General features: G+C 40.7%; 1 protein-coding gene across 3 annotated transcripts in view; it reads right to left on the bottom strand.

Moving 5' to 3' along the window:
* CLYBL (citramalyl-CoA lyase) overlaps positions 1–24,387 on the bottom strand; it is a 222,786-nt gene extending 198,399 nt beyond the window's left edge. The window contains exon 1 of one of the 3 annotated variants that reach the window (XM_063126109.1): positions 24,308–24,387. In XM_063126109.1, coding sequence (XP_062982179.1) covers positions 24,308–24,387 — 80 coding nt within the window. Of the gene's footprint in view, positions 1–21,514; positions 21,573–24,307 lie in introns of those variants that run through there. The other 2 variants (XM_063126110.1, XM_063126111.1) reach the window with 2 other exon arrangements.
* Between the last annotated feature and the right edge of the window lie 571 nt (positions 24,388–24,958).

The raw sequence follows: 24,958 nt of genomic DNA, 5'->3' as shown, positions 1-24,958 counted from the left end.
ATTACATTGCCGAATGAATCTAGTAGGAATGATAACACACAAAAATCCAGGGGATCTAAATAGAGGATAAATCAAGAAGAGGTAAACAAACCTTTATATGTTGAAGATATTTCAAGAAGAGGTGGACAAAACTTTACTAATAAGTAAAGTGAAAAAGTGTAATTTCAAAGAATGATTTCATCATACCACTGGCTGTTAAAACACAGATATTTATTATTAGGCATCAAAACTCAATATCGTAGTGTAGGGTTCCCAAACTTTTTTCATCCCGTGGGCACATTTGTGAATTTTAGAAACTGCTGTGTGCACCACCATAAAATGGCTCCCATAGAGGACATAACTACTCCCATAATGGCTGCATTGGGGGCCTGGCTTGTCAAAAGAGGGTCGAGGGAGAGTAAAAGCACAGCTAGAGGCTGGGAGAGAGGAGGAAATAGCAAAGCAAAGTAGTAGAGATAAAAGAAAACCTGGCTGGAAGTGGAGAGAAACAGCAAGATAAAGGGGTGAGTGCGACAGAAAGAGTAAGGCTAGGAAGTGAGAAAAAGAAGAAAGCTAGGGATGGAGAAGGGAGAGAAATAGCAAGGAAAGGGGTTTGGTGGAGAAAAATAGCAAGGCTAGAGGCTGGGAATGGAGAGATAGACGCTGTGTTCAGACAACACAACAGTCAATGTTTGGTTAATAGTCAACTTCACGGTTGATTACCGAGGGGATACTCCCCACATGATATTATAATCAACTGTGGTGTAGATTAAGGCAGGCATCGAGTTGACTATTAGTCAACAATGTGTTTGATTGACACATCCCTGCCCTCTCTCTTCCCCTCAGTCCTCCTGCTAGTATTCCATCAACCATTGCGAATTTTGCCAGCTAGACTGGAGTGGCAGCCACCACTTTGGCCACTTTTACCAGGGGACTCTGTAGTCACCAAAAATAACGAACTGTGTGCGACAAAATAGTCAACAGCGCCCAACACGATAACCAACAGTTGTTCAAATAATCAACTCTGCCGTGTTGGTTATTTTGCATTGGTTATTTCGTCTGAATAACCAACTGTGGTGTGAAAAGGTCCTGACAGATGACACAATAACCCACCGTTGACTATTTAACCCACCGTTGGTTATCATGTTATCCAAACCCAGTTAGAAAAAGAGCAGAGGACATTCTGTGTGGATGGAAGATTGTGCGGGGACAGGAAGTAACTCTTTCCATCTCTTCCTGCCCACTGAAACAGCAGATCAGCACAAGTTCAAGAACATGGAGAACCTGGGGCCCTAAGATTTTTCAAGGTATTATTATTATTATTATTATTATTATTAGTAGTAGTAGTAGTAGTAGTAGTAGTAGTAGTAGTATTAAAAACACATTTTGGTAGACAGCAGGGAATAGACAGCTTCACAGGCACCACGCTAAGGACCCCTGTCTAATAAAATGGCCACAGGGTTTTTTCGGGGGCTGGGGGAGCACTCAGGTAAAACCTAGTGTTTTTGGTTTTTTAAACAAACCTTCATATAAACAACATTAAAGCAGATGCTTTACTTGACTATATCTCTAGTAGCATGGCTGTTCATTCATAAATACTCAAGTCTTTACAAAGGAATCTGCCTTATACTGAGATCAGATGATTTGTCCATCTGGCCACATGTCTTCTACTCTGACTGGTGGTGGTCCTTCAGGGTCTCCATCAGAGGCCTTTCCCATCACCTGCTACTTGAAGGCCAAGGACTGAATCTGGGGTCTTCTGCATGCAAAGCATATATACCACCACAGAGCTGTGTTTCCTCCCTTTGGTCATTTACAGTGAACTGTCTTGGGGGCAGTATAGGACAGCCTCTGATGGTAACCTCTGTTACCATCAGGTGACACTGTCGTGGCATAGATTTCTGGTCCCAGAGGACACATTAAATGGCACAAGAAGCATTCTAGTTGCCATACCCCCACTGAAAGACTCATCCTTGGAAAGAACAGCTAGAGGTCTAGGTACCACTCAGTACCAGCAATGCCCAGATCTGCCAGTAGTCCAGGAGAGCCCAGGACCTCAGGGGTGATTACCACGAGGACATCACCTGTGGACAGGAATACAAACTCAAGAGGTAGAGGCAGAGAAATTCCCAAGCCCTCAGCAGAGACATCTCCTGAAAAGACAGAAATTCAGAAGGAGTGCTAGACTGAGCCAGAGGCCTCTTGTGAGAAAAGGTCTATTTATGTACAGGAGGCCTGCTTACAAGGAGGACCTTTTCAGCTGCTGTAACTAACAGCTCGCAGCTGAGGCTTGAGTGTGGCTCTGAAAGTCTCTGCATAAAAACATTGTTGACCATGTCTTCCCAAACCCAGCTTTCCCTGCTTTGATTCTGCATTACTTCCTGTCATGAGTACTTCTAGACTATACTCTGACTCTCTTCCTGCCTGCCTGCCCTTCGTCTGCTGCCTTGGAACCCTGTGAGCTGGATGGTTCAGATATTGCCTTTTGCCAGACCACCATGGAACTCTTGGATATTAGAACCTGCAACTGCTGGGCTCAAACTCTGGAATTTATTTATTTATTACACATTTATACTGCTCAACAGCCAAGGCTCTCTGGGCAGTTCACAATTAAAACAGTTAAAACCACAATATACAAAGTCACAATTTAAAACTTATTATTATTATTATTATTATTATTATTATTATAAATCACATAAAACCAGGAAAAGTTATAATCCAGGGAACGCTTGTCTAAAAAGATGTGTTCTCAGGAGGCATTTGAAAGATGTTATATTTTCCGCCTCCCAAACCGCAAGAGGGAGGGTTTTCCAGAGGGTGGGTACTGCTACGGAGAAGGTCCGATGCCAAGGTTCTTCATGACGACATTCTGCTCATCTTGGAATGACAAGCAGGACCCCCTCTGCTGATCATAATTGTCATCTGGGCATGTATAAGGGAAGGTGGTCTACTAAGTATCCTGGTCCCACGTTGTTTGCAAGTTGTGACAAAGGTGACATTTGCTCAGCAGCTTTCCCTAAAAAGTAGGCAGGACTTCAGCTGGCAACCTAACTGAGTGTCATGGTGAATAAAGTAGAACCTGCTCAAAGGCAAGAAGGTTCCAAGGCAGCAGACAAGGGGCAGGTGAGTAGTTAGGGAGAATTCCCGATTATTTCCCACATACTCTGTACCTTAAAGAAAACCCTGGAAATGTTTGGCAGAATAAGGACAAAAATCTTCCATGAAATATTTTCTCTGACAATGCACAGCAGTAAAATAGTTCTGGTATTATTATTTAAACGTGAGTCCTAATTTAAATATGACCACATTACGTAAGTACTGCACATGCATTTGGGTTTTATCCAGATTGCCTGTGGGTGACTGCCCACCCCCTACAATCAGACTCTCCCTCTGGGGGAGAGAGGGGATTTTCACCAATTCTCCCTTCCACCTGCAGCCCCTGCCTCTCCACACACAAGCTGCCCCAGGGATAAGCAGCTGTTACTGTGTCAAAAACTTCAGTCAGCTGAAAGCCTATTGTCACAATATTTTGGATAACATTCTAAGCTTAGAAGCTCACTGAGAGGCGCACAGGTAAATCACTATTTCTTTGCTTGATCTTACAAAATCACATGGTTTGTGTGAATCATAGAATAGTATAGCTGGAGGGGCCTATAAGGCCATCGTGTCCAACCCCCCGCTCAATGCAGATAAAGCACAACCATATATTATAACTTGGCCACTCTAAATGTATCAGTCTTGGGACCCGTCTTTAGCCCCAATCTGAAAATATGAGTTGTTGCTGGTTTTAATCATGTATCCACTTTTCTTCTCTCTGTTTTTCTCTTCACTCCTTCCCCGCACCTGGTTCTTCCTATTCTACATCTGTATAGCACATGTTTAAAGTATGGTACTCACTACCACAAGATGTTCGCCTGGCGCCTACACTGTATTCCTTCCGTCGCCAGCTGAAGACCTTTTTATTCTCTCAGTACTTTAACACCTCATTTAACTTAAATTTAAACTTTGCTGTTTTAATTCCGTATTTTAATCTATATCAATTTCTGCTGTGTGGTTTTATCCTGGTTGTGCTTTTTATATTGAGTTTTTAGACTGTTGGTTGTTTTATTACGCTTTTCATAGTTTTAATTTTTGTGAGAGCTTCGGCTATTGGGCAGTATAAAAATATAATAAATAAAAAACTAATAATAATAAAAAATAATGATGGCCGCCAATGTGAACGGCTTTAAAAGGGGATTAGACAAATCCATGGAGGATAAAGCTATCCATGGCAGCATGCCTTTCAATCCCAGTTGCTGGCGAAGAAGAGTGGAAGGGTGCTATTGCATTCATGTCCTGCTTAGAAACAGAGGAAGCTGCCTTGGTCCATCTAGCTCAGTATTGTCAACACTGACTGGCAGCAGCTCTCCAGGATTTCAGTCAGGGATTTTTCCAGTCCTACCTGGAGATCCTGAGGATTGAACCTGGGACCTTCTGCATGCAAAGCTACAGCATCTGTTTGACTACCATGGAAAAAGAATGCTGCACTAGAGGTAGTGACAGTGGTGGTGCTTTTAGAACACTGATGGTATTTATTTGTATTGTTTTGTCATGTATAGGCCACTCCATAACAGAAAGTTCTATGGATAGCTTACAGATTCAAACAACTGGAAATTAAAAATAGTATTACAAGAAAATACAATAAAACACAGCAAAAAACAAACAAACCCCATACCTATTTAGATCACTGCATGGCCCACTTGTGAGTCCTGATCACCCAATTAGTCCCAAGGTATGGTTTAAATGCAACATCATGCAGCAATGGTGCTGAAGCCAAGCAGTTCTATGGCTGGTCAATGGCTGGATGGGAGATCTGCCAGCATCCTATATCTACTGTTTTGAGTTCTATGATGAAAGAAAGGTGGATATAATGTAATAATAACAAATAAACTGAAGACCAATTCTGCAACCCACTTGGGAGGAAGTGATGAAAGAAATACAGCTAGAGTAAAGATCACCTTCGGGGTTATCTAAATACCCATCTGCTCCTCCATAATTCAGAAGAAACCTTGGTTTGCAATGTCACCATGGACCAATGTTATGTGCTATTTCTGAGCCCAAAGGAGATGTAGCCAAGATGGGTATCAATAGTCATAAACTACTGCACTTCCATTTCCTCCCAAACCCCAGGGAAAACCATTCTGATGTCTTCAAAATTTTCAGAAATGTATTACATTGCCAGGAAAAAGACCTCCCACTATCCCCTCCCTCATCTTCAGCTTGATGCAGAATTCTGGGGTAGCTCTTAGAAGTTCTAACAAAGATTAAGTCCTCTAGAATTACTTATTTGTAGAAATCAGCCTCTAACAACACTCCTTGCAGTGTTGTTTTCTCAGTTCAGGATTTTTTCCCCCCAAATACATTTTCTCAGAACTTTGAAAGGTGAAATATAGTTAAAGAGCCAGCATTCTGAAAGCAAATATATACATAATACTTTCTACTTTGTATCACATCTTGTTTTCTCTTTGTCAAAAAGCAAAGGGGGGGAAGTAGAGCCTCCTGCCAATAAGGTGCCTGTGCCAAATTCTACACTGGGGTATATGTTGCAGGTGGGATGGGATTTGGGAGTCTCAATTAAATATAAAAATACACTCTAGCTGTATAGCCAGGCTTTGTAATGCTTGCATTGTACAAGCATTTTGCCTAACAGCAAAACTCCCATTGAGTTTAAATGGAGCAGGATTTCAGCCAACAATAATGTGTAATCATTGGAATCTAAAGATAAAGATTCAACTTGCTGTGTTGTTTGTTGCAGACAGAAAAGGCTCCACTGAGAATACAAATGCTGTATACTCCACAGTGTATGATCACTTCTCTTCATACTCTTGGAAGATGGCACTTGGTAGCCAGGAGCCAGAAGTTTGAATTCCACTCTAATGTCACCAGCTATATATGGAAGCCTATTAGCAGCACTCAATTACTGGATAGCCTTAGCTGTGAAAGTCTCAAACTAAATTCTATAGAGCCAACTTAAAAACACTGTGTGGAAGATTAAGTAGATGCTGCCAATCAAAAGGGTCTGTTTATCATGAAACAAAGAATGGCATCAACAGGGCCTGCCAAAGGCAACAGATCCATAAAAGATTTACTGTGAAGTAATCAATATGATCAGCAGCAGCAACAACATGGCAAAAACACAGCACATAACCACGGCCAGGAAGACCTGTAGTTCACAAACTCTAAAATGTAAGAACGATGGGAAAAAATTGGCACTCTAACCCTAAATATGATTGGATTACTTGGAAGTAATTTCTTTGATATTAGACCTAAGTAAAATATGCTTAAGGTAAGAAATGATGTACCTAATGCCAGTCTTTGAATTTGCAATTTCCACTGTGGTGCTACAAACCTCACATAGGACTTCACAACTTCAGATTGGACATGAAAGAATTGCACACATGGCATCAAACATTCCCTCCATATGGAAAGCTAACACATCAGAGACAAGAGGCTTCTCCCTGCCCTGTAAACTTTATATACTGAGGGAAATGTTGACGTCCTGGTGCTTTGCATTCCCGTTGCATAGGAACAGTATGTTTGAATTATCTCTCAAGACTAATTCTCATTTTCTAAGCTTTTGCTCTAGTATAAATGCCTGCAGTACAAAATTTGTGAGCCTGTTATTGAGAGTGAAGGAACCAGAAATGTAAAATTCTGCATGCATCCCATTAAAATATTGGGAACCTTCAAAAAACTTTTTGAAGCGACACAAACCGAGTTTTCTGTGCAAGCTCCCATCACGCTTGACGAGTGGCTCGTGTACTCTGCACTCCTGTATCCACATCTAAATTATAAAATCAATTTCCTTAAGAGTCTTTAGGGAAGTATCTGTCAGGGATGATTTTTTTATGAGATGTCCTACCTCAGCGAAAGATAGTGGAAGGCTAGATTACCTATGAAATGCCTTCAAACTTGTGCCTTCTTTTTTACCCCATTTAGAGCATCATCACACAGGGGAAAGTCATGTTTGCTTACCAATGCTTCTCCGCCTGCACGTTTGTCCTTCATTACTTCCTCTTTTGAAAGAGGAAGTAAATAACTTGCATGTGGCCCATTCAGTGAGCCGTTTTGATCCCGCTGCTTCTCTTGCACACAGCAGGAGATAGCAGCTTCTGTCTTTAAAAATAAGTCGGACTTACTGTGGGGGGTTTTGTCACGCAAAAAAGGCTAGAAGGGGCGGGAGACACATGAGAGGTACCCACAAAAATCCGTGAGCGCTCAGTAACAAGCGTGCAATAAAACACTCCTCTGATGCAGTTCTTGGTCTTGAGGCACATGATAGAATTTGCCTGCTGAAACTACAATCTGTAAGCTGTCTACCCACAAAACACATTTAAGCTGCTCTGAGCTCTTTGGAGGAAGAACCAGTGTGGTGTGATGGATAATGTTCAACTTAGAGCTCAGTAGTCCAGGGTTCAAATACTGCTCACGTATGAAGTACACTGCATGATCTTAGACTGTTCCAGCCTCACAGTATTGTTTGAGGATAAGGGGTAGAGGCACAAAATTTATCAGCCTTCCCAACATGGTGCCCCACATGTGTTGAACTGCGACTCCCAGATGGGAATGTTGGGAATTGCAGTCCAACACATTTGGAGGGCATCACATTGGGAAAGGCTGCAATATACATAATACCACCTTGAGCTCCTTGGAAGAAAGACAGGATAAAACAAAACAAAACTAGATAACTTATGAACAGTGAGTAACAGTGCAGGTGAGTAGATTCAAAGGACAACCCTATGCTTGCTTACTCAGAAGTAAGTTCTACTGAGTTTAATTGCAGCCTTAGCTGTGCAAAATATATGAAAGACTGGAGGAAAAGAAACAAGTTTAAAATATGTAAATGTCTACGTTCTCATTGGGAATGCTAGTATAATGCTAGTTCGCTTACCTGAAAAAGGACAATTTGTGAGAATAAAAGATTGTCTACATACTTAACACTTGTACGAAGCTATGAAGAAGACACTGGAATTGTTTTCTCCATAAAAATAAATGCAGTACAAATATGCAAACTAATAAATTATTAGAAACACCACCTCAAAATGCTTTACACTATTTATTTTTCTACCCTATGAGGTTGATGATGAAACAGAAGCTGACAGCCGATAAGGACATTACATTCTAAAGATTTTCCATTTGCTTGTTGTTCTTGATAGTTTTAATGGGGAATCGTGGAAGATCAGTCACAGCATCTACATCTGTGACTAGAAAGGTAAAAGAAGCAGTTTTAATTGCAGAAGCACCTAACACAATTTTCTGAGATTCTCCACTTTTGATGTTACATTGTTCATACAAATAGGACACACTAGGACACAGTGACTTGCCCAAAGTTTCCAGCGTGCATTTTATTCTCCCAACGGACTCCATACTGCAAGTGCTGGACAATGGAAGATATAAGCATTGTGTAAAGCAGTCTTCATGCTCTTTGCTGAAAAGCTATAGAACATCAACTGGGTTTGTACAATCGCCACGTCTCGTCATGGCTTACTTAAGCCATGACAAGCCTTGCACCTACAGGAACCATCCCAAATATTCATGCCACTTCTGTGACTTGTCATTTCATCTGAACCCGGGACTGTGGGTTTTGTGAGGATTAAATATCCTTGCAGAAAGCATAGCCTGTTTAAGGGTTATGTAAGTGTTATTAACCCTCGCATAAGCTATGCTCCCTGGATTCAGACGACAAGCCACAATTTTGGCTTGAATATTCAAAATAGCTGCTAGCAGGTGCTGCAACCCTCTGTGGCTTAAATAAATAAGCCACAGTGCCCTGCTTGATGGTGCGAATTGGCCCAACGACTTTAACAAAACCAAGCCCATTTCAAGGCAAAATTCTGGCTACAAATAAACATGCTACCATTCCAACAATCCAGGTGTATACGTGGTTTTGCATTGACCATTCAAATTCACATTTCATCCTCTGCATGCCAAGGGTGCATTGAAAAATTAATCTGGAATCAGAACCATTTACAAAAAGGTGGGAGGGATTTGATGTGCTTTCCATTCTTTTGCCATTATTTTCTATCACTTGTCTTTTACCGTTCTGCATTAAGAAAGCAGAAAATAAAGGCGAAAGGGATTTAAGGAAATACTGTTTGTGGGATACATTTTGGAAAACAGGCCAACATGACTTTTTTTTAATATCCTGAGCAATAAAGATCTTACAAGACTTTAAAAAGAGGGAGGGGGAGAAGGGGAACTGCCTCATAACTTATCAATTCCAGGCCTTGGCTTCCTAATTGACAACCTCAGGGCTACTTTCATCACTTGTCGACTTCAAACCCACACTCAATTTTTCTTTAAAGATGACAGTACATCAGTAGCTCAATGGCGTTTCTGGACGTATTGCAGTATAAGAAGATTTCCTTCATAGCTTGCATTAAGAAGGGAAGAGAATGGGGTTTGGGAATTTGGACTAAATTTTTTCACGTTAATTCACAGCTCAAAACAACAATGGAGGTTGAAAATTGTTCTTAAGCTGCAGTCAAGGTTTTGCACTGAGCCCAAATTATCAATCGGACAAACCATGAAATTGTGCAAGAAAGCTTGAACTTACTATTTATATTCAAAACTGTATTTTACATGACTTCCAACATACTAAACTATTAAATCTTTATGGCAAAACCCCTCTGTTCAAAGGTTAATTAACACACAATATAAATAATGGGAAGCTAAGATTGTGTAGTGTCTTTGAGATTAGCCACAATGTATGAGCTATTATATTGTGCTACAAACCAAGGCGTTTAATGGATGTTATTAAAGGGGCACCTTTTGTGAATATGCTAGGCTAGATGGACAAAAGGTGAGTTTAAAAAAAGCCTCCAAATTCTATTCTAAATGTCATCCGTTGAGCTAAGAACTTGAAACTTGGTATCCATGATCTGCATTAGGAATGAGAAACTTGTGGTCCTCCAGATATTTTGGCTTCCCATGATTCCTCACCATAGCTAGAGCTGATGGGATTGTAGGTCAAAACATCTGGAAGGTCACACATTTCCCACCCTAGATCCTTGTGAAATAGCACCAAATTTCAAACCACTGGTAGGTGAACGCTCTGAATGGATATTTGGTTGGTGTTCTCTCCTCCGCTGTCTTTTCTAAGTGGTGCATTTTATTTACAAATACACACCATGGTCTCCGCAGTTTCTTTCCTCTCTGAAATCTTCTATTCCCCCTCAGAATTGCCTCACAAAAAAGTCCTCCTCCGAATCTCCTATGGCAGCTACTCAGGGCCAAAAAGGATTGTGGTCCAGGCTACACTTCTATAAATTGGAAATACTGCAGGGTTATTTGATCAGTACTGTCTTGGAGCTATTTAAATACTTGTAAGGACCCTAAGCACCAACTATTAGCTTGGGCAACTACGTAAACATGGAGGGGACATCTTGATTTTAGCCTGGGACCCATTCCACCTTACATATTTTTCTGAAGGAAGGGGTAGAAGGGATGCCTGCTTGCCTGCTGAGTTTCTGCCTGGTTATGTGCTGGTACATGGTTGACTTTGTGCTTGACAGACAGAACACTGAAAGGAGAAGAGGGAAGGGAACAGAACAGAACAGGAACTAATGTTGCGATGCAAATCTTACTCAGAAGTAAACCTTATGCCTTTGGAAAAGGGGATGTGTAGTAATGAGAAATTAGAGGGTTAAATTTTAAGGCTTCACTATATTGGATTGGAGCTCAATATTCCACTCTCTAACTCTTTTCATGTTTTTCTTTCATTTTCCTATTCTTTTCTGTTTGCTTGTTCTTCAATGAACAGCTTGTGGTTTGGGTCTACAAAAAGTTCACAGATTCTGCCTTCTTTAAAAGGGAAGAACTTCACAGGATGGGAGGTTAGAGTTGCAGGTGCTATAAACTATCATCCTTTGCAGGTTATTCACATGTCCAGCCCTGTCAGTAGGGCACAAGTTCCTGGTGCCACCTCCCACCCCATATTTTCTTATTCAAATGTTAGCGGTATTTTATTTAATGGGACTTAGTGTCTAGTAAGTCAGAACACAATTGCAGCCTCCATTTGTAATCTATACCCTTCATCATAAACTGCAGGAAGGGGTGGGGTTCCAATAAACCCTTGTTTCTTATAATTCAGCACAAAGAAGTTTTCTGGATAACTCAAAGTCTGCAATCCTAGTTTGTGATTTTGGATTTTTCCTAATAAAAGCATTACCCTACTATTATGCTTTTGATTTGTTCTAATTAGCAAAACTGTTACCTGCATTTGCTTGTTTTGGCACATAGGTAAACTTGCAAGAAAACATTTAGATTGCCAATACTGTAATTATAAATTTTGTTTTCAAAAATCAGATAAATTCAACTATGTAAGTACATGGAGGAAAAGTTGTAAGTAAGTTCATTGCACAACATTATTACTGATCACGGGGCATGTCCAATTTCCTAGCTTTGTGGAGACTGAGCCAACAGGAGATAGCCTTAACACTGGTCCTAAATTGGCAAGTTTTTTGATCACTGAATACAACCATGCTTTGACATGAGTTATGAATCACAAGTAAATGCATGAAAATTAACCTCACATATTAGCAATTTTAGAATAGGGGAAAACCTGTGCAACTGTGATCAGCAGTTAGGGGAAAGGAGTATAGTCCTCTGGACAACCCCAGAGGGCCAGATTTGGTCCATGGCCTGAGGTTCAAAACCCCGCGCTAGATCTTGGACAATGCTTGGAATGTGATGGAGCTCATATGGCAGATAAATCACAGTTAAACTCTGAGGAAGGCAACAATCCACCAGATGATCTTGCAAAGAACAGGTTGTTGTCCCCCCACAAATTCCTGGGTTATTTGATTCCCTCCTCCTTCACCCGCTCCCTCTGTGTATTCCAAATGCCTTTGCAGAGCTGTAATACTGGCATGTAGGGAGCTGGGGGCTGGGGGTTACTGTTCTTGTCCGCTGCCACTGTAGCCTGGAAAAACATCCGACAAGCAAGCCATGGTTCTGGGTTTGCATGTAATGATAATCCATAGTTTAAAAAAACAACCAAAGTTCACAATTCAATAACAAACCTGGATTGTTCATGGTTAATAACCCATAGTTCTGGGTTTGCAGGTAACAACAATCCAGGATTCAACAACCCGTACTTAACCCATACTCTGGGTTGCTCTTACATGCTTACCAGGTCAATGTTTGCATGTACAGGTTAGGCTGCTGATTTGCAAATTGAGTTTAACAAGAGTTACTAACAACAACAACAACAACAACAAAGATTTGAGTAACTGTGCACGTAAAAATGTACCAGCCACTTATACTTCACCACAGTGCTGCCTGAAAAGAGACAAAGGCTCAAACTGTAGACAACAGCTTAGCACCATTCACTCAAAGAGAACAAAGCCCAAACTTACAGGAATATTTGCGGTTTGGGTTGGGAAAAGAACAACCAAATGCTTTTAAAAAGGATTGACTTCTCAGGACAGCAGGGAAAAAGAAAAAAGAAAAAAGTCAAAGCTATCTCATCATTCCCATTAGCTACTCCTGACTGCAAGGTTACCAACGAGCAGTTTGATCTTAGAAATATAGGGATTGAATGAATGCTGAAGGAACTTTCATATGTAACCTTTCCCCAGAAATATGCAATTTGTTCACCGCAAAGAATGCTTTGGAAACATTAAAAACCAGAGGGCTGCATCTAATTTGTATGTTGCAATTCCAGGCTGTTTCAAAAATCTGCATATCATCTGGATGAATGTTACAAATGCCAAGTAACATGCTCCATGCATTCTGTTAGATTCTTCATCTGGGATTGCTCACTCCAGATGTGAAGAGCTCAGGAGTCAAGCCATGAAAAAAAATCAACATGTGCATTTTCTGAAATAAGAGGATTAATTGGAGAGCTATATTTAGGAATCTCTCTCTCTCTCTCTCTCTCTTTTTCTTTTTACAGTGCAATCCTACACGGGTCTACTCACAAATATATCCCGTTAAATTGAATGGAGTTTCCCACCCAAAAAAGTGGGTGTCGGACTGCAGCCTTAACTGATTATCTTTCTGCCATCATATTGTCAAGCTTACTTCTACAGTCAGTGGAGGCTAAAATTATATACTTGCTTAACACAAAAGTTGGGAGTCTCAAGGTTATAAATGGATCCCATGGGCCACACAAAACAACCTCAGGCAATACTTATTTTTCCGCCTTAATCTTCCTCAGGTAGTTCCACCACAATCTTCCATTTAATCCTTTTGCTGGGACAGCATGACCCAACTGTGCAGACCAAGCCCTACCCACAGGACCCACAGTGAATCCCAATATCCTCAACAAAGTTTTACATGGCAACTGGGAACAAGCACAGCAATGGGACACTGGAATTTGGAGGAATGACATGGCTCAGGTAATTTTACTCACACAAATAATTTCACTGCTGCTTGTGGGCGCCAAAGGTTCAGGAACAATCACCGCCAGATGGACTACACCTAGAGTGCTGGGTCCCAAGTTCAGATCCCTGCTGCGTCCCAAATTCATCACTACAGGCAAGTTACTATTGCTCAGTTTAACTTGCTTTCTTGAGAAGGCAAATGAGATAAGGATAAATCATTCTGCATGTTGGGAAGTGCTCAAGAAATAATGATAAAATCTGCCTTTTCGGATCTGCAAATAAAGGTTGAAATCCTATACAAGTAAGTCCCAATAAACTCAACAGAACTTATAGAAATGCCTAGGATTGCATTGAAAGGAACTTAAGTGCACTACGCATTGCAACAAACTGAAAACTCAATATTGGGAAGAATCACATATCTGGATTCTATATATTTTCTTTCTTCATAGTAACACCAAAGTCATTGGAATAAAAGGCTGTTCTGTCCACTTTCTGCAGGCAGAGGTTTCCCAGTTTCCCCCAATTTTCGTTTAAACCCATAAACCACATTTTCGGTGTTGATAATCGAGGCCTGTAACCTCCATTATAAACTGGGAACCTTGCAGGGTGTAGAATTTAAGTTTACAAGCCTGTTTTGCTTTCCTGCAGGCGCTTTGAGCTTGTAAATGGCACCTTTCAGTGTCCCAAAGAACGAAGGGCGGCTAGTCCCAAATTCTCGTGTTGCCTAATGGTCTCACATAAAACAAGGTCCACAGGATTTTTATTACCATCCCAGGACAAACTCGCAGGTGAAGAACCACAAGGGAAAGGATGTCTTGAGCTTTATCCTTCTGAGCTTTCCAGGTGCAGTGAATTTTCCCACCCATTTCTTGAACAATTAATAGAGCACTCAAAATAAAGTCTGTAGCTCAAAAGTTACAGTGGTGGGAAGTAAATCAGATGGAGAAAGTAGTGGGGGGTGAAGGGGGCAGAGATCAAGATGTGCTGACCTCCATGCAAACAAAGCTACAGAATTTTTTAAGGACAAAAATACATAAAATGACTTCACTTTTCTTTCCAAGTCTACATGCACAAGCCCCATAAAACAACATTTTTTTCAGCAGCCACATGAGATGCATGTCGTTTGTAAACTAATCGATATAGGTGCACTGCATATCAAAAGTAATATTCATAGCTTTGCATAAGACAAAAAATATATTGTAAACTGCATTTCAGCTGCAGTCTCCAAACATCTTCTAGACTCAAAAAGTCTCATTTAATCTACAATATTTTTGGAGTAAATAGTTTGCGGACAGCAGTCTTTCAATGCTACAAATTACTTCCAAATTTAATGACTCATGACATGCCAAAAACAGTGCTAATGAGCTTTGCGGTTTTGCTTTTAAAAAAAAAAAGCAGCTAGAGACGGGCAAATGAAAGGAGAAGCCAGTAAAATGTAAGTAAAATTGCTAATTTGATTCATGCACAGTTTCAGTTTGGCTGTGGGTGTGCCAAACAGCACTTCCATCTTTCCCCATCAGGAAATGGGATTAAATGTTTTAAAAATATTTTACTACAGAGCTTGATTTTCCTTCAATTAGAGGGCAAAACAAAATCCTACTGATTCAGGCACTTCAAATAAATTAGTGCCTTTCCCTGATCCTCAATGTATTGAGGTACGAGACAAAGGCATTAACAGGAAATGTGTGTTCTCCAGTCAGTCTCATTAGCCAACTCTGCCACACACACATCCTTACACATATGTTTTAAATGCTTTACCCTCCTCCCCCCTAACACCCCCCCAAAAAAACCCCAAGTGTAAATTGCAGTAGAGTGCCAATGCCATCTTGCTCACAGAAAATGCAAGATGCTGGCACTCTGGGCCTAAATAACTGCCCAAATATTTCTGCTCGTGATGCTATACTGCCAGCACTTTGCCATTATCCTTGCATACCTATTGGTCACCCAGGCTGAAAATGCATTTATTCACCTAATACTATGCAAATTGTCAAATAAAGTGACAGTTGACAGTTCACCTTGCATCTTCCTGTAGGCAGAGAACGCTTCCTGTCACTTTCTAGTGGCAGTGGGTGTTGTGTAAAATAATGCCTTTGTGGCGAAAGGGGGGGAAAAGTTTATAATAAGAGAACGGCTGTATTTATTTATTTCTTAAATTTGCATCACAACTTCCCAGTCAAATTAGTGCTCAAGGAGGCTATTTTTAAAGGACCACTCTCTGGTTGTGAATTCTGGTTACATTAGCTGTGTGTGAATTGCAATTAACTCAGGATTGTTAGCTTACCTGGAAGTAAGCGATCTTCTACCTGGGCAATTTTGTTTTATATTTAAGGGGTCTCTAGATAAAATTACTCTTACTTTACCATGTTCATGGTGGGAAATCTATACATTACAACCTTAACTACCAATTCCTTTAGGAGACCACATACTGTCCCCGGTTACATTCCATTTGCACTTGTTAGAATTTGCACATACACACACACAAGCATAGAAGTGTCTAACTGGCAACCAATGACCCATCTACCTCAGCTTTCTGTCTTCCAACACCAGCCAGTCAAGTTCTTAGAAAGATTCACAAGCAGAAAATGTTGGAAATGACCACCTCCTGTAGTGAGTCTGTGGCATTTGAGAGTCAGAGGATCACCGTCTCTGAAAATAGAGACTACCGCTTTTACTTATTATCACTAGTAGCCATCAGCTACAGATAATTGCCAAGGTCACCTGGAGCAGCAAGAAGGTGATATGCAAGAAAAGTAAAGCTTTCAAGTGTTTTATTTTCCTGTTCCAGTGTTAAAAAAGAAATAAAGGTGCGAGAACCATCTCAGCAACCACATTCTATTTTTCACTGCTAGACATAACACAGCTGAAGATTGTGTTTACTTTGAAGTTCCTCTTCCCTATCTCTGCCTCTCTCAATTTTCTTCACATATTCCATATTCAGGGTGGTTAGTTTTCACCTAGTAAGTGGGACAACTCTAATTAGGTGTTATGTACAATTTAAGCCCTCTGTCTGATAGGTTACACTTGTCTTACTTCAGTAAACATTGCTGATTTGTACCAGTTCAACTGGTAGAATCTGGATCCTTTGTCTGTTAATCTTCTCAGTAATTAATGACCAAATCCAATAAGTTTCTTTATCCACACTACCTAGTTATTCTAGCTAATGGCTGATTCCAACTTCTAATTAATCAAATATGCCTGATATCTGCTGGACTATCGGAATAAACAAAGCCGTCCATAAGAAACCACCTATAATGTGGTGAATAACAAACAATATAGCTGCTTCCTATTAACAAAAATGACAAGCTCTCCCAACTTAGAGATATGCATAGCTGCAACAGCATAAAGAGATCTGGTTCAGAAACTCTTATCTTAGCATAATAAGCAGAGGACCTGAGGGAAAGGGAGGAGATATGTGCGCTGAGGCGTGGTGGATCTTCCTGCCAAAAGTCCTCAGTTCCAGAATGTTCTGAACAACACACTACATAGGCACAAAACTCAAATGTGTGCTAATGTGTGTGTGTGCTAATGAGGAACCATAGATTCCTATTTCAGATATAACAGGAAACCGTGGTTAACTGAAGGTTTTCAGGGACAATTGTGGCATGCCAAGAAGGGAAGAGACGCTATAAGAACAGAGGGTGCAGACAAAAAGCTTGTGAGTATTTCAGCTTACTATGATTGTACAAACATAGTCAATGTAGTACATGCTAATGTACGTACCACAGCATTCTGCAGGCCAAGTGGAGCAGGTCTCAACACTGCTGTGTTGGCTGAAATCCTATTCCAATATCAGACATCATGGGTAGCACTTCAGACATTACCCATCAGCTCCAAATACACACAAGTGATTCAAAGATATGGATGAATTCTAGCTATGCATCTAGTTCATACATATCTACAGAAAAGATATGCACATGTTATCTAGAAGGGATGAAAAAGGATATATGAGTTCTGAATCAGCCTTCGGTATGTTAGTTTGCCTAATCTTGTCATGCCCTGTGATCATTCACATGTCAGTTTGTTGACACTGTCACATCATATCCAGAGGCAGTGGTAATTCCTGTCATAACAACACTGACTCACACATTGACCTGGTTTGCACATAATGACAACCAAGAATATGGATTGAGTACAAGTTAAGTACGGGCTGTTGCTGAATTGTGAGTTGTTGTTTCATGTGAATCCTGCACTATGGTTTAACTATGGGTTGTTAACTACAAACAATCCAGACTTCACAATCCATCAACAAACCATGAGTTCTCCTCCTGGATTGTTTGTGGTTAACCCATAGTGGGCCTGTTCAGATGACACTACAGGCTTTGTGGTTAGCGGAACTGTGGTTCTCTGGGGTTAGTACTAACCACAACCCGTGATGTTGCACACAACACTTAAGCCATGGTTAGAGCCGTTAACCCTGCTGCAGACGGACTGACTATAGTTAATGAGTGACCAAGGTTTAGACAACACATTGCACAAGACACCTTAAGCCCTGCTGCTTAACCAAAAGCCTTAACCAGCAGGGTTTAAGGTGTCTTCTGAACAGGCCCAATTTCGGTTGTCATTACGTGTGAACCAGACCTATGCCTGTTACGTGTGTGACATCCTAAATGTGCTTATGAACATATGGTGGCCACTACTATCTATTCTGGCCCTTTTGTTTGCTGCTGCAATAAGATCACGTCTTAAAATTAGCAATAGGTATTAATAACAACAACGGTGATGACTTCACTTTGTAAGCCATTCCTATTACATGCCCTTCTCATTAGGTAGTACTTTCTTTTTTAAGGTTGACATTTTGAGGAGTACAAAATCTAAAAAAAACCTAAAAAACTTCTAGTATTACTAAATCCACACTAGACAAAAACAATAATTGTACTCTTGCGCAGCAAACCAAGTGTAGCTACAACCTAGCATAACAGCTTGTTAGTGTCAACCATATATCAGGTCTTTATTTTCAAGGCTTTGGAATGACATCTGTCTTGAATTATATCCAGCTGGGATCATGTTTCAATGACCAATATGGACAGATTACTGGAACTTTAAAACCTTGCCCTCTTTGTAATTGATGTTTAAAGTGTTTGAAGTTTCTCATTAAGTCCGTTTTACAAATTAGGTGCAGATGTATAAAGCTAAATGTACAGTACTAGGGGAAATTAGGTCACCTGAAAGCTCAATATAAAATGTCTCTGTTAACTGTTTAACTACAATGAGTACATTAAATTTTGGAAAATCGACTTGGCGTGTCCCAAATTCTTCAGAGTTTCATCACTTCCTTTTCATTGCGGAAGAGGCTTCACAATGGCTAGCCATTTTGCAATGTCATTAAAATAAAGAAGTGAAAGACATTTAGTTGTATAATGTCCAACTGCGCTGTCCTTTCATTATAGTATAACCAGTTCATCTAGAAATGGAAACAGGAAGAAAGGAAAATCTCAAAAATCTTCCAGTACCATTACATCAAGTAATTCAGATTTAGACCAGACTAAGTAGATGAAGTCTTATCTTACCTTTATCTGACAAAGAGTTCCCTAGGTCCTATTATCTTGAGGCTACTTTGTTTGGGGCCAGAATATCAATACATAGCATAGTTCATAGGATTCTACAATAAATCTTGACATAGGACACTTTTGTCTTTGGTTGGTCAGAACTTAGCTATGATGTGTGAGTGTGAAGTACACACACTCTGATTTACCCCAAGAGAGCAGGCAATAACGGGAAAAACTAGAACACAATGCTTATTGCAATTAGGGGTGGAGGAGCCACTAAAAGAAAGAACTCCAGGAATAAATTGGTCAAAATCAAATAAAGGTGGCGGTGGGGGAAATGCCTGTTTACCAGTATCATTGTAAGAAAAGCAAAAAGCACACGCCTGACTCACAAGCGAAACAGTTTTCAGTGGCTCAGATCTCAGGAAATCCTCCTAGCTACTCGGGAAAAATGGATTTTTCTAAAGTGTAAAGACATCAATAGTACAAAGTATATAAACATTATTCCAATTTAACTGTCATGTCTTCCTTGACAAAAATCCTGGGAACTTTGGTGAAGGTGCTGAGAATTCTCTGTTAGAGATCCCTGGCCCTCCCCTCATTCCTGCCCTTCAACTATAGTGAATTGCTATTAATAGTGAATTGCCGTTAAAGCTGTTTTAAGACTCTGGTACAGATTTGTACTGAGAAGAGACCGTCTTCTGGACTAAGAATGACAGACACAGAAAACCTTGTGGATGTCAAGGATTTAACATCCTTGAAAGCCAGCTCTACATCTTTTGAGTATCAGGAACACTGAATCCTAGATTGAGGTCATCTGAGGACATGCTCCTGATGGTTCCACATGGACCTATGGTGCGATTGGAGTCCACTAGAAGAGCCTTCAGTGTGGTGGCCCCCTTTCTATGGAATTCCCTGCCTCTGGTGGCACCAGCTTTGTATTCCTTGTGGCGCTTCTTGAAAACATTGTTTCAGGAAGCCTTCCCTTAACCAGCCACAGTTTTATTTGCACTTTGTTTCTTATAAAAATGTATTTTAATGTTTTTATTCTATTTTTATTCTATTTGTCCACTGCTCTGAAATTCTTGAATGGGGAGCAGTATATAAATATTGTAAACAAACAAACAAAATGATACTACACACTACCTGCTCATCTGTGCCAGTCCAAACAGCAGACCAGGGAGAAGTAGAATCAGACAGCATTGCACAGCCCTAAAGAGCCATTGTTATTCAGAAGCCCCCACCTCATTACCTCCCACCATTCTGGAATAATGTTACTTTCCTTCCACCCACTTCCAATGTAGTTCTACATCACAATATGAGCCTAAATGCTTCCAGTACTCAGTAAAGACTGCAAAAACAGTCAAATTTTCATCTTTTTAAATGTGCAAATCAGAGCAGGTTCTCAAGAACATAGTATTCTGGGGGAGGGAAATGTCACTAGGAATCAAAGCCCTATGAAGAGAGACTGAAACAACTGGGCATGTTTAGCCTGGAAAAGAGAAGACTGAGGGGAGACAGCACTCTTCAAATACTTAAAAGGCTGTCACACAGAGGAGGGCCAGGATCTCTTCTCGATCCTCCCAGAGTGCAGGACATGGAATAATGGGCTCAAGTTACAGGAAGCCAGATTCCGGCTGGATATCAGGAAAAACTTCCTGACAGTTAGAGCAGTACGACAATGGAACCAGTTACCTAGGGAGGTTGTGGGATCTCCCACACTAGAGGCATTCAAGTGGCAACTGGACAACCATCTGTCAGGTATGCTTTAGAGTGGATTCCTGCATTGAGCAGAGGGTTGGACTAAATGGCTTTGTAGGCCCCTTCCAACTCTGCTATTCTATGATTCTAGGTTTGTTCAAAATCTAAAAAAACTACTTGATGCTTTCAAACATTATTACAAAGACAATGTCTAGTATTTCCCAACATTTTCATGGTACCATCAATGCAGCAAACAATCGTGGAATCAACACAGTGTCATTTTCTGTTGCATAATAATAAAATTAATTCAAATTAAATTTAAATAAAACAAAGCAACATAGTAATAGCATTTTACAAGAGCAAAGAGAGAACCAGCATTTGGGGCTAAAATTTCAAAGTGCACCACAAGCAAGAGCTGTGAATTTTAAAGAGAAACTCTTAGCAAATATATAATACAAAGGTTCAATTGTTCATAAACTAAAATAAATCCAGGGGGCAAAGAGATGCCTCAGCTTCATAAAGGATTCAAAAACATTTATTATAACTGCCAACGTTTTCCTAACTGCCTTTGGATGTTCATGCTTTAGTTATTTGTTCAAGATTTGTTTTTGCTAAAATGTTGCAAAACAGGAAACTTTTTTTTCTGTTTAACAAAGAAAGCATGGTAGAATGAATTTCAGCTTTCATTACATTAGCACCCTCCAGTGTCGAATTTATGAAAGCACAGCGCTGGTGACAACTTTTCATGCCCAGACTAGTAACTATGACTTCCTGGTCATTTGGGAGGTAAATGACTATGGACTTCAAAAGGTTTCCCTTGCCCTAATAAACTAACTGGCATAAGCCACTTGTAGCACAAATTGTAATGAGAGGCCCATCCAAAGCTGAAATCTATGCTTTTGTGTTCCCAGTTACAGCTTTGCCCACAGCGCCACCACATTATACAACCAAAAGGTAGAGTTTGTCAATAAATCAACCTACCTTCAGCTGCAGAGTCTAACCCACCATAAGGTACGGGCAGAATGTTTGCCAAAAGCAGCTCTGTAAAAGGGATATATGCCAAGATACTACATCTATTTTCATCAGCAAATTGGCCATTCTGTTCAACGTGTTAGGGAAATTTCCCCAAACCCAGTAGGGAAGGAACGATTCCAGACTGGTCCAGATGCAGAGGCTTTATTTTACTACGTAAGTAGGAGAACAGGCCGCCTCCAGCAAGCTGAAGGCTGAACTCTCTGCCCATCGTCTACATCAGCATACTTTTATACTCATCAAAGTTGCTCTGATGAAATCATACTTTTCCCTCCTCCCTCCTGTGACTGATCGCAAGTCCCATACATGTTCCATAAACAGAAAACCATTCTTACATAAACAATGCCATATTTTGGCAGCCTATGACAGGTACAAAATGTTGTATTTGGAGCAATTGAGAGTCCAGAGTATACCCTGACCCTTCCAAAGTGCTCAGTCAGGGGACTTAAGTGATCAACAATGCAGTGATGCACCTTCATGTCTATCCTGGTTCCTAAACACAAAGCAGACGTGTTTGAGGAAAAAGCAACATGTGACCATGGTAGATAAGAAGCCAAGAGATCAGGACAGCCTTGAGCAGCAAAGAGGCTTTCTGTTTCTCCAAATTCAAAAACAAGGAGGGGAGGGGGAAAAGGGATCAGAGTATTTCTGGGTGCTTGAGCACTTTTCCATAACAAAGGGTTTTAATGGGGTATTTTCAGATTTCCCTGTCAAACACAGCTGCATCACACAACATTTAGGGAGGCTATGACTCTACTATAATTCATGGAATGGGAACCTAAGAATGCTTACGGTTGGGGATAGAGTGCTCATTTGGGGACATTGCTTTTGACATTATTATTATTATTATTATTATTATTATTATTATTATTATTATTATTTATATAGCACATGTGCGGATGTTTTAACATTTTCTAAAAACATTGATTATAACTCTGATGTAGGCCCTTCAAGCACTCAAAATGAACTTATAGGAAGGGGTCAACGTGAAGATCTGAAGTGGATTCTAGTTTCTACACACATTCAGCCGAACATGCTTAATGCATGATAATGCAGGGCTGTGCCTTTTTACAGGGCTGCTGAGGGCAGAGCTTGCACATATGGCCCTCTTTTGAATTCACGGAGAGCACTACAGAAGCATGCCTTTACAAATCCACTTTCCAACACTTTAAACCACCCCAGATTGTGAAGGCAACTGGCTAAAAGATTTGAAGTCCAGACCACAGTGAAAGGTGAAGATTGATGGACTGAAGTTCCAGCTGACTGGTGTGCACAACTTTTATTTGATGGGGCTCCAATTTAAGGGCACATTTGCAACTTTGGAACTGCTGTACTACTATAATAGGAAATAGAAAATAAAGTATTAAAGATGGTCTTTCCTTCTAAAAATAGATGGTACCCTTTGTTCCCTAAATTTTAAGTTATTTTAAAAGAGGCATATGCCATTTTCATAATTACAAAATTATTTAAACATAAATTCCAAACCGAAGCTTGCTTACTCAGAAGAAAGATGCACTGAATTCAATAGCTTACTCCCTACTAGCTGTGCTACATTAATCAATCAGTTAAAGGGTTAAGGATGCAAGCCTGTGATCACACTCTGGTAACGGCCCATTTGGACTACTCCTATGTGTTGAAAGTGGGGCTACCCTTAAGACAGTCTGGAAACTACAGTTAATATAGAATATGGCAGCTAAACTACTAATTTAGACCAGACCTATGAAACGCATCTTGCTAGTCTAGAAACATCTTCACTGGTTCCTGGTCCATTTCCAGGTCCAATTCATGTTTCTGGTTTTAACTTTCAGAAGCTAAATGACTTAGGTCCAGGACACGTCAAAGCCACTTCTCTCCACACAAATCTGCCTGGGTATTAGGATTCTCATCAAAGGTCCTTCTGTGAGTCTGAACCATCTGAGGTGCAAGGTGACTTGGGATAGGGTTTTTTCTGTTGTGGCATCCTGCTTTTACAACTCCCGCCCCCAAAGAAGCTCACCTGGCACTGTCCCAGTTATCTTTTTGGTGGCAGGTACTCTCTTTTTTAATTCACCCAGACATTTTAGGGCATTTATTTCAACAGGTAAGTTTAAATGCTACTCTCACTATCCTTTTTCTGTTGTATTGTATTAATATTTATTGCTACTGCATTGCTTCAGAATCTTGCTTTGGAAAGTTACAGACTTGAAAAGCAGTATATAAATGCTCAACATAAACATATACAGAATAAATCCTAGTTCTTTAACACTTTGGAATAAATTCAATTGAATTTGCTGGGACTCCGTTCAAGCAACCCTTCGTCAGATCAAGCCAGGAGGTTCTGAACTCATTGGGATTTACTTCTGAGTAAACTTGGGTAGAATCAGCTCGTTCTTTAATCGGCGAACAATCCTCCTTTTCTTTTTAAGGAGCAGTTAATTTCCAGTCCGTGACCTTCGGCATGTACCCTTTCCCCACGTTACAATGGTTCATAAGTGCTAGCAGCGTGCCGCCTTTTCCAAAGGGCAGTGCTGCCCACTATGCCATGTGGCTATGCCAGACTGATTTACACAGGGGCCCCTGGGGGATGGGGGCTCAGTCAAGCGGTTCTGGAAAAACCCTATAAAGAAAGGCAAATGGCGGAAAGGGAAAGCAACAGATCTCTTTTAACTTCCCAGCTTTAGGGTGGTGGGTGAAGGGAGGGGGAGGGGGAGGGGGAGAGGGAACGTGTGCGCGCGCGCGCCTCCTTTCGTCACCCCCACTCACAATCTCCGCCTGCTCAGGCTCGAACCGGCCACCAGGAGACGCCGTAGCCCTAACACGGCAGCCATCGTCATCGCCGCCATCGTCGCGATCCTTCACTTCGTCCTGGCCCCGCCCACGTCCCGTCCAATTGGTCGGAAAGTTGAGCGGAGGCTAGCCTGTTCTATCGCCTCCTCCTGGCTCTCCCGAGTCACGGCAGCTAGCACAAGCCATGAGATCCCGCCCCGTTGTCGATCCTACCCCAGTTCGCTAGGCGGCTTACCGCATAAGTAAAACAATACACGATAATAAAATCAATCAAATATAAAAAAGGACTTAGGCGTTCATCCTAAACATGCTTATTAAGTATTAAGCCCCTTGCTTCTGAGTAAACTAGTTACATAGGATTGCACTACAAATGACTATAAGGAAGTTGCGGCACAATACAATATATGCTGTGGTCACCTAAGTAAACATGCATAGGTTTGCACAGCACAAAATGGTACTTAACAAAATAAAAAAAATATCTGCACTGCAGAGCTATGCATATTTACCCGAAAGTAAGTCACACTAAGTTCAATGGGACTTACTTCATGGTCACTGTATAGGAGCAAAACTACATGGTACAATTACACCAAAAGTCTCAGAATCAGAATAGCAGAGTTGGAAGGGGCC

Source organism: Elgaria multicarinata, chromosome 5 (assembly GCF_023053635.1).
Source record: "Elgaria multicarinata webbii isolate HBS135686 ecotype San Diego chromosome 5, rElgMul1.1.pri, whole genome shotgun sequence".
Lineage (NCBI taxonomy): Eukaryota > Metazoa > Chordata > Lepidosauria > Squamata > Anguidae > Elgaria > Elgaria multicarinata.
Note: the sequence above shows the minus strand (reverse complement) of the source record. Positions and strands in the feature narration are given on the sequence as shown.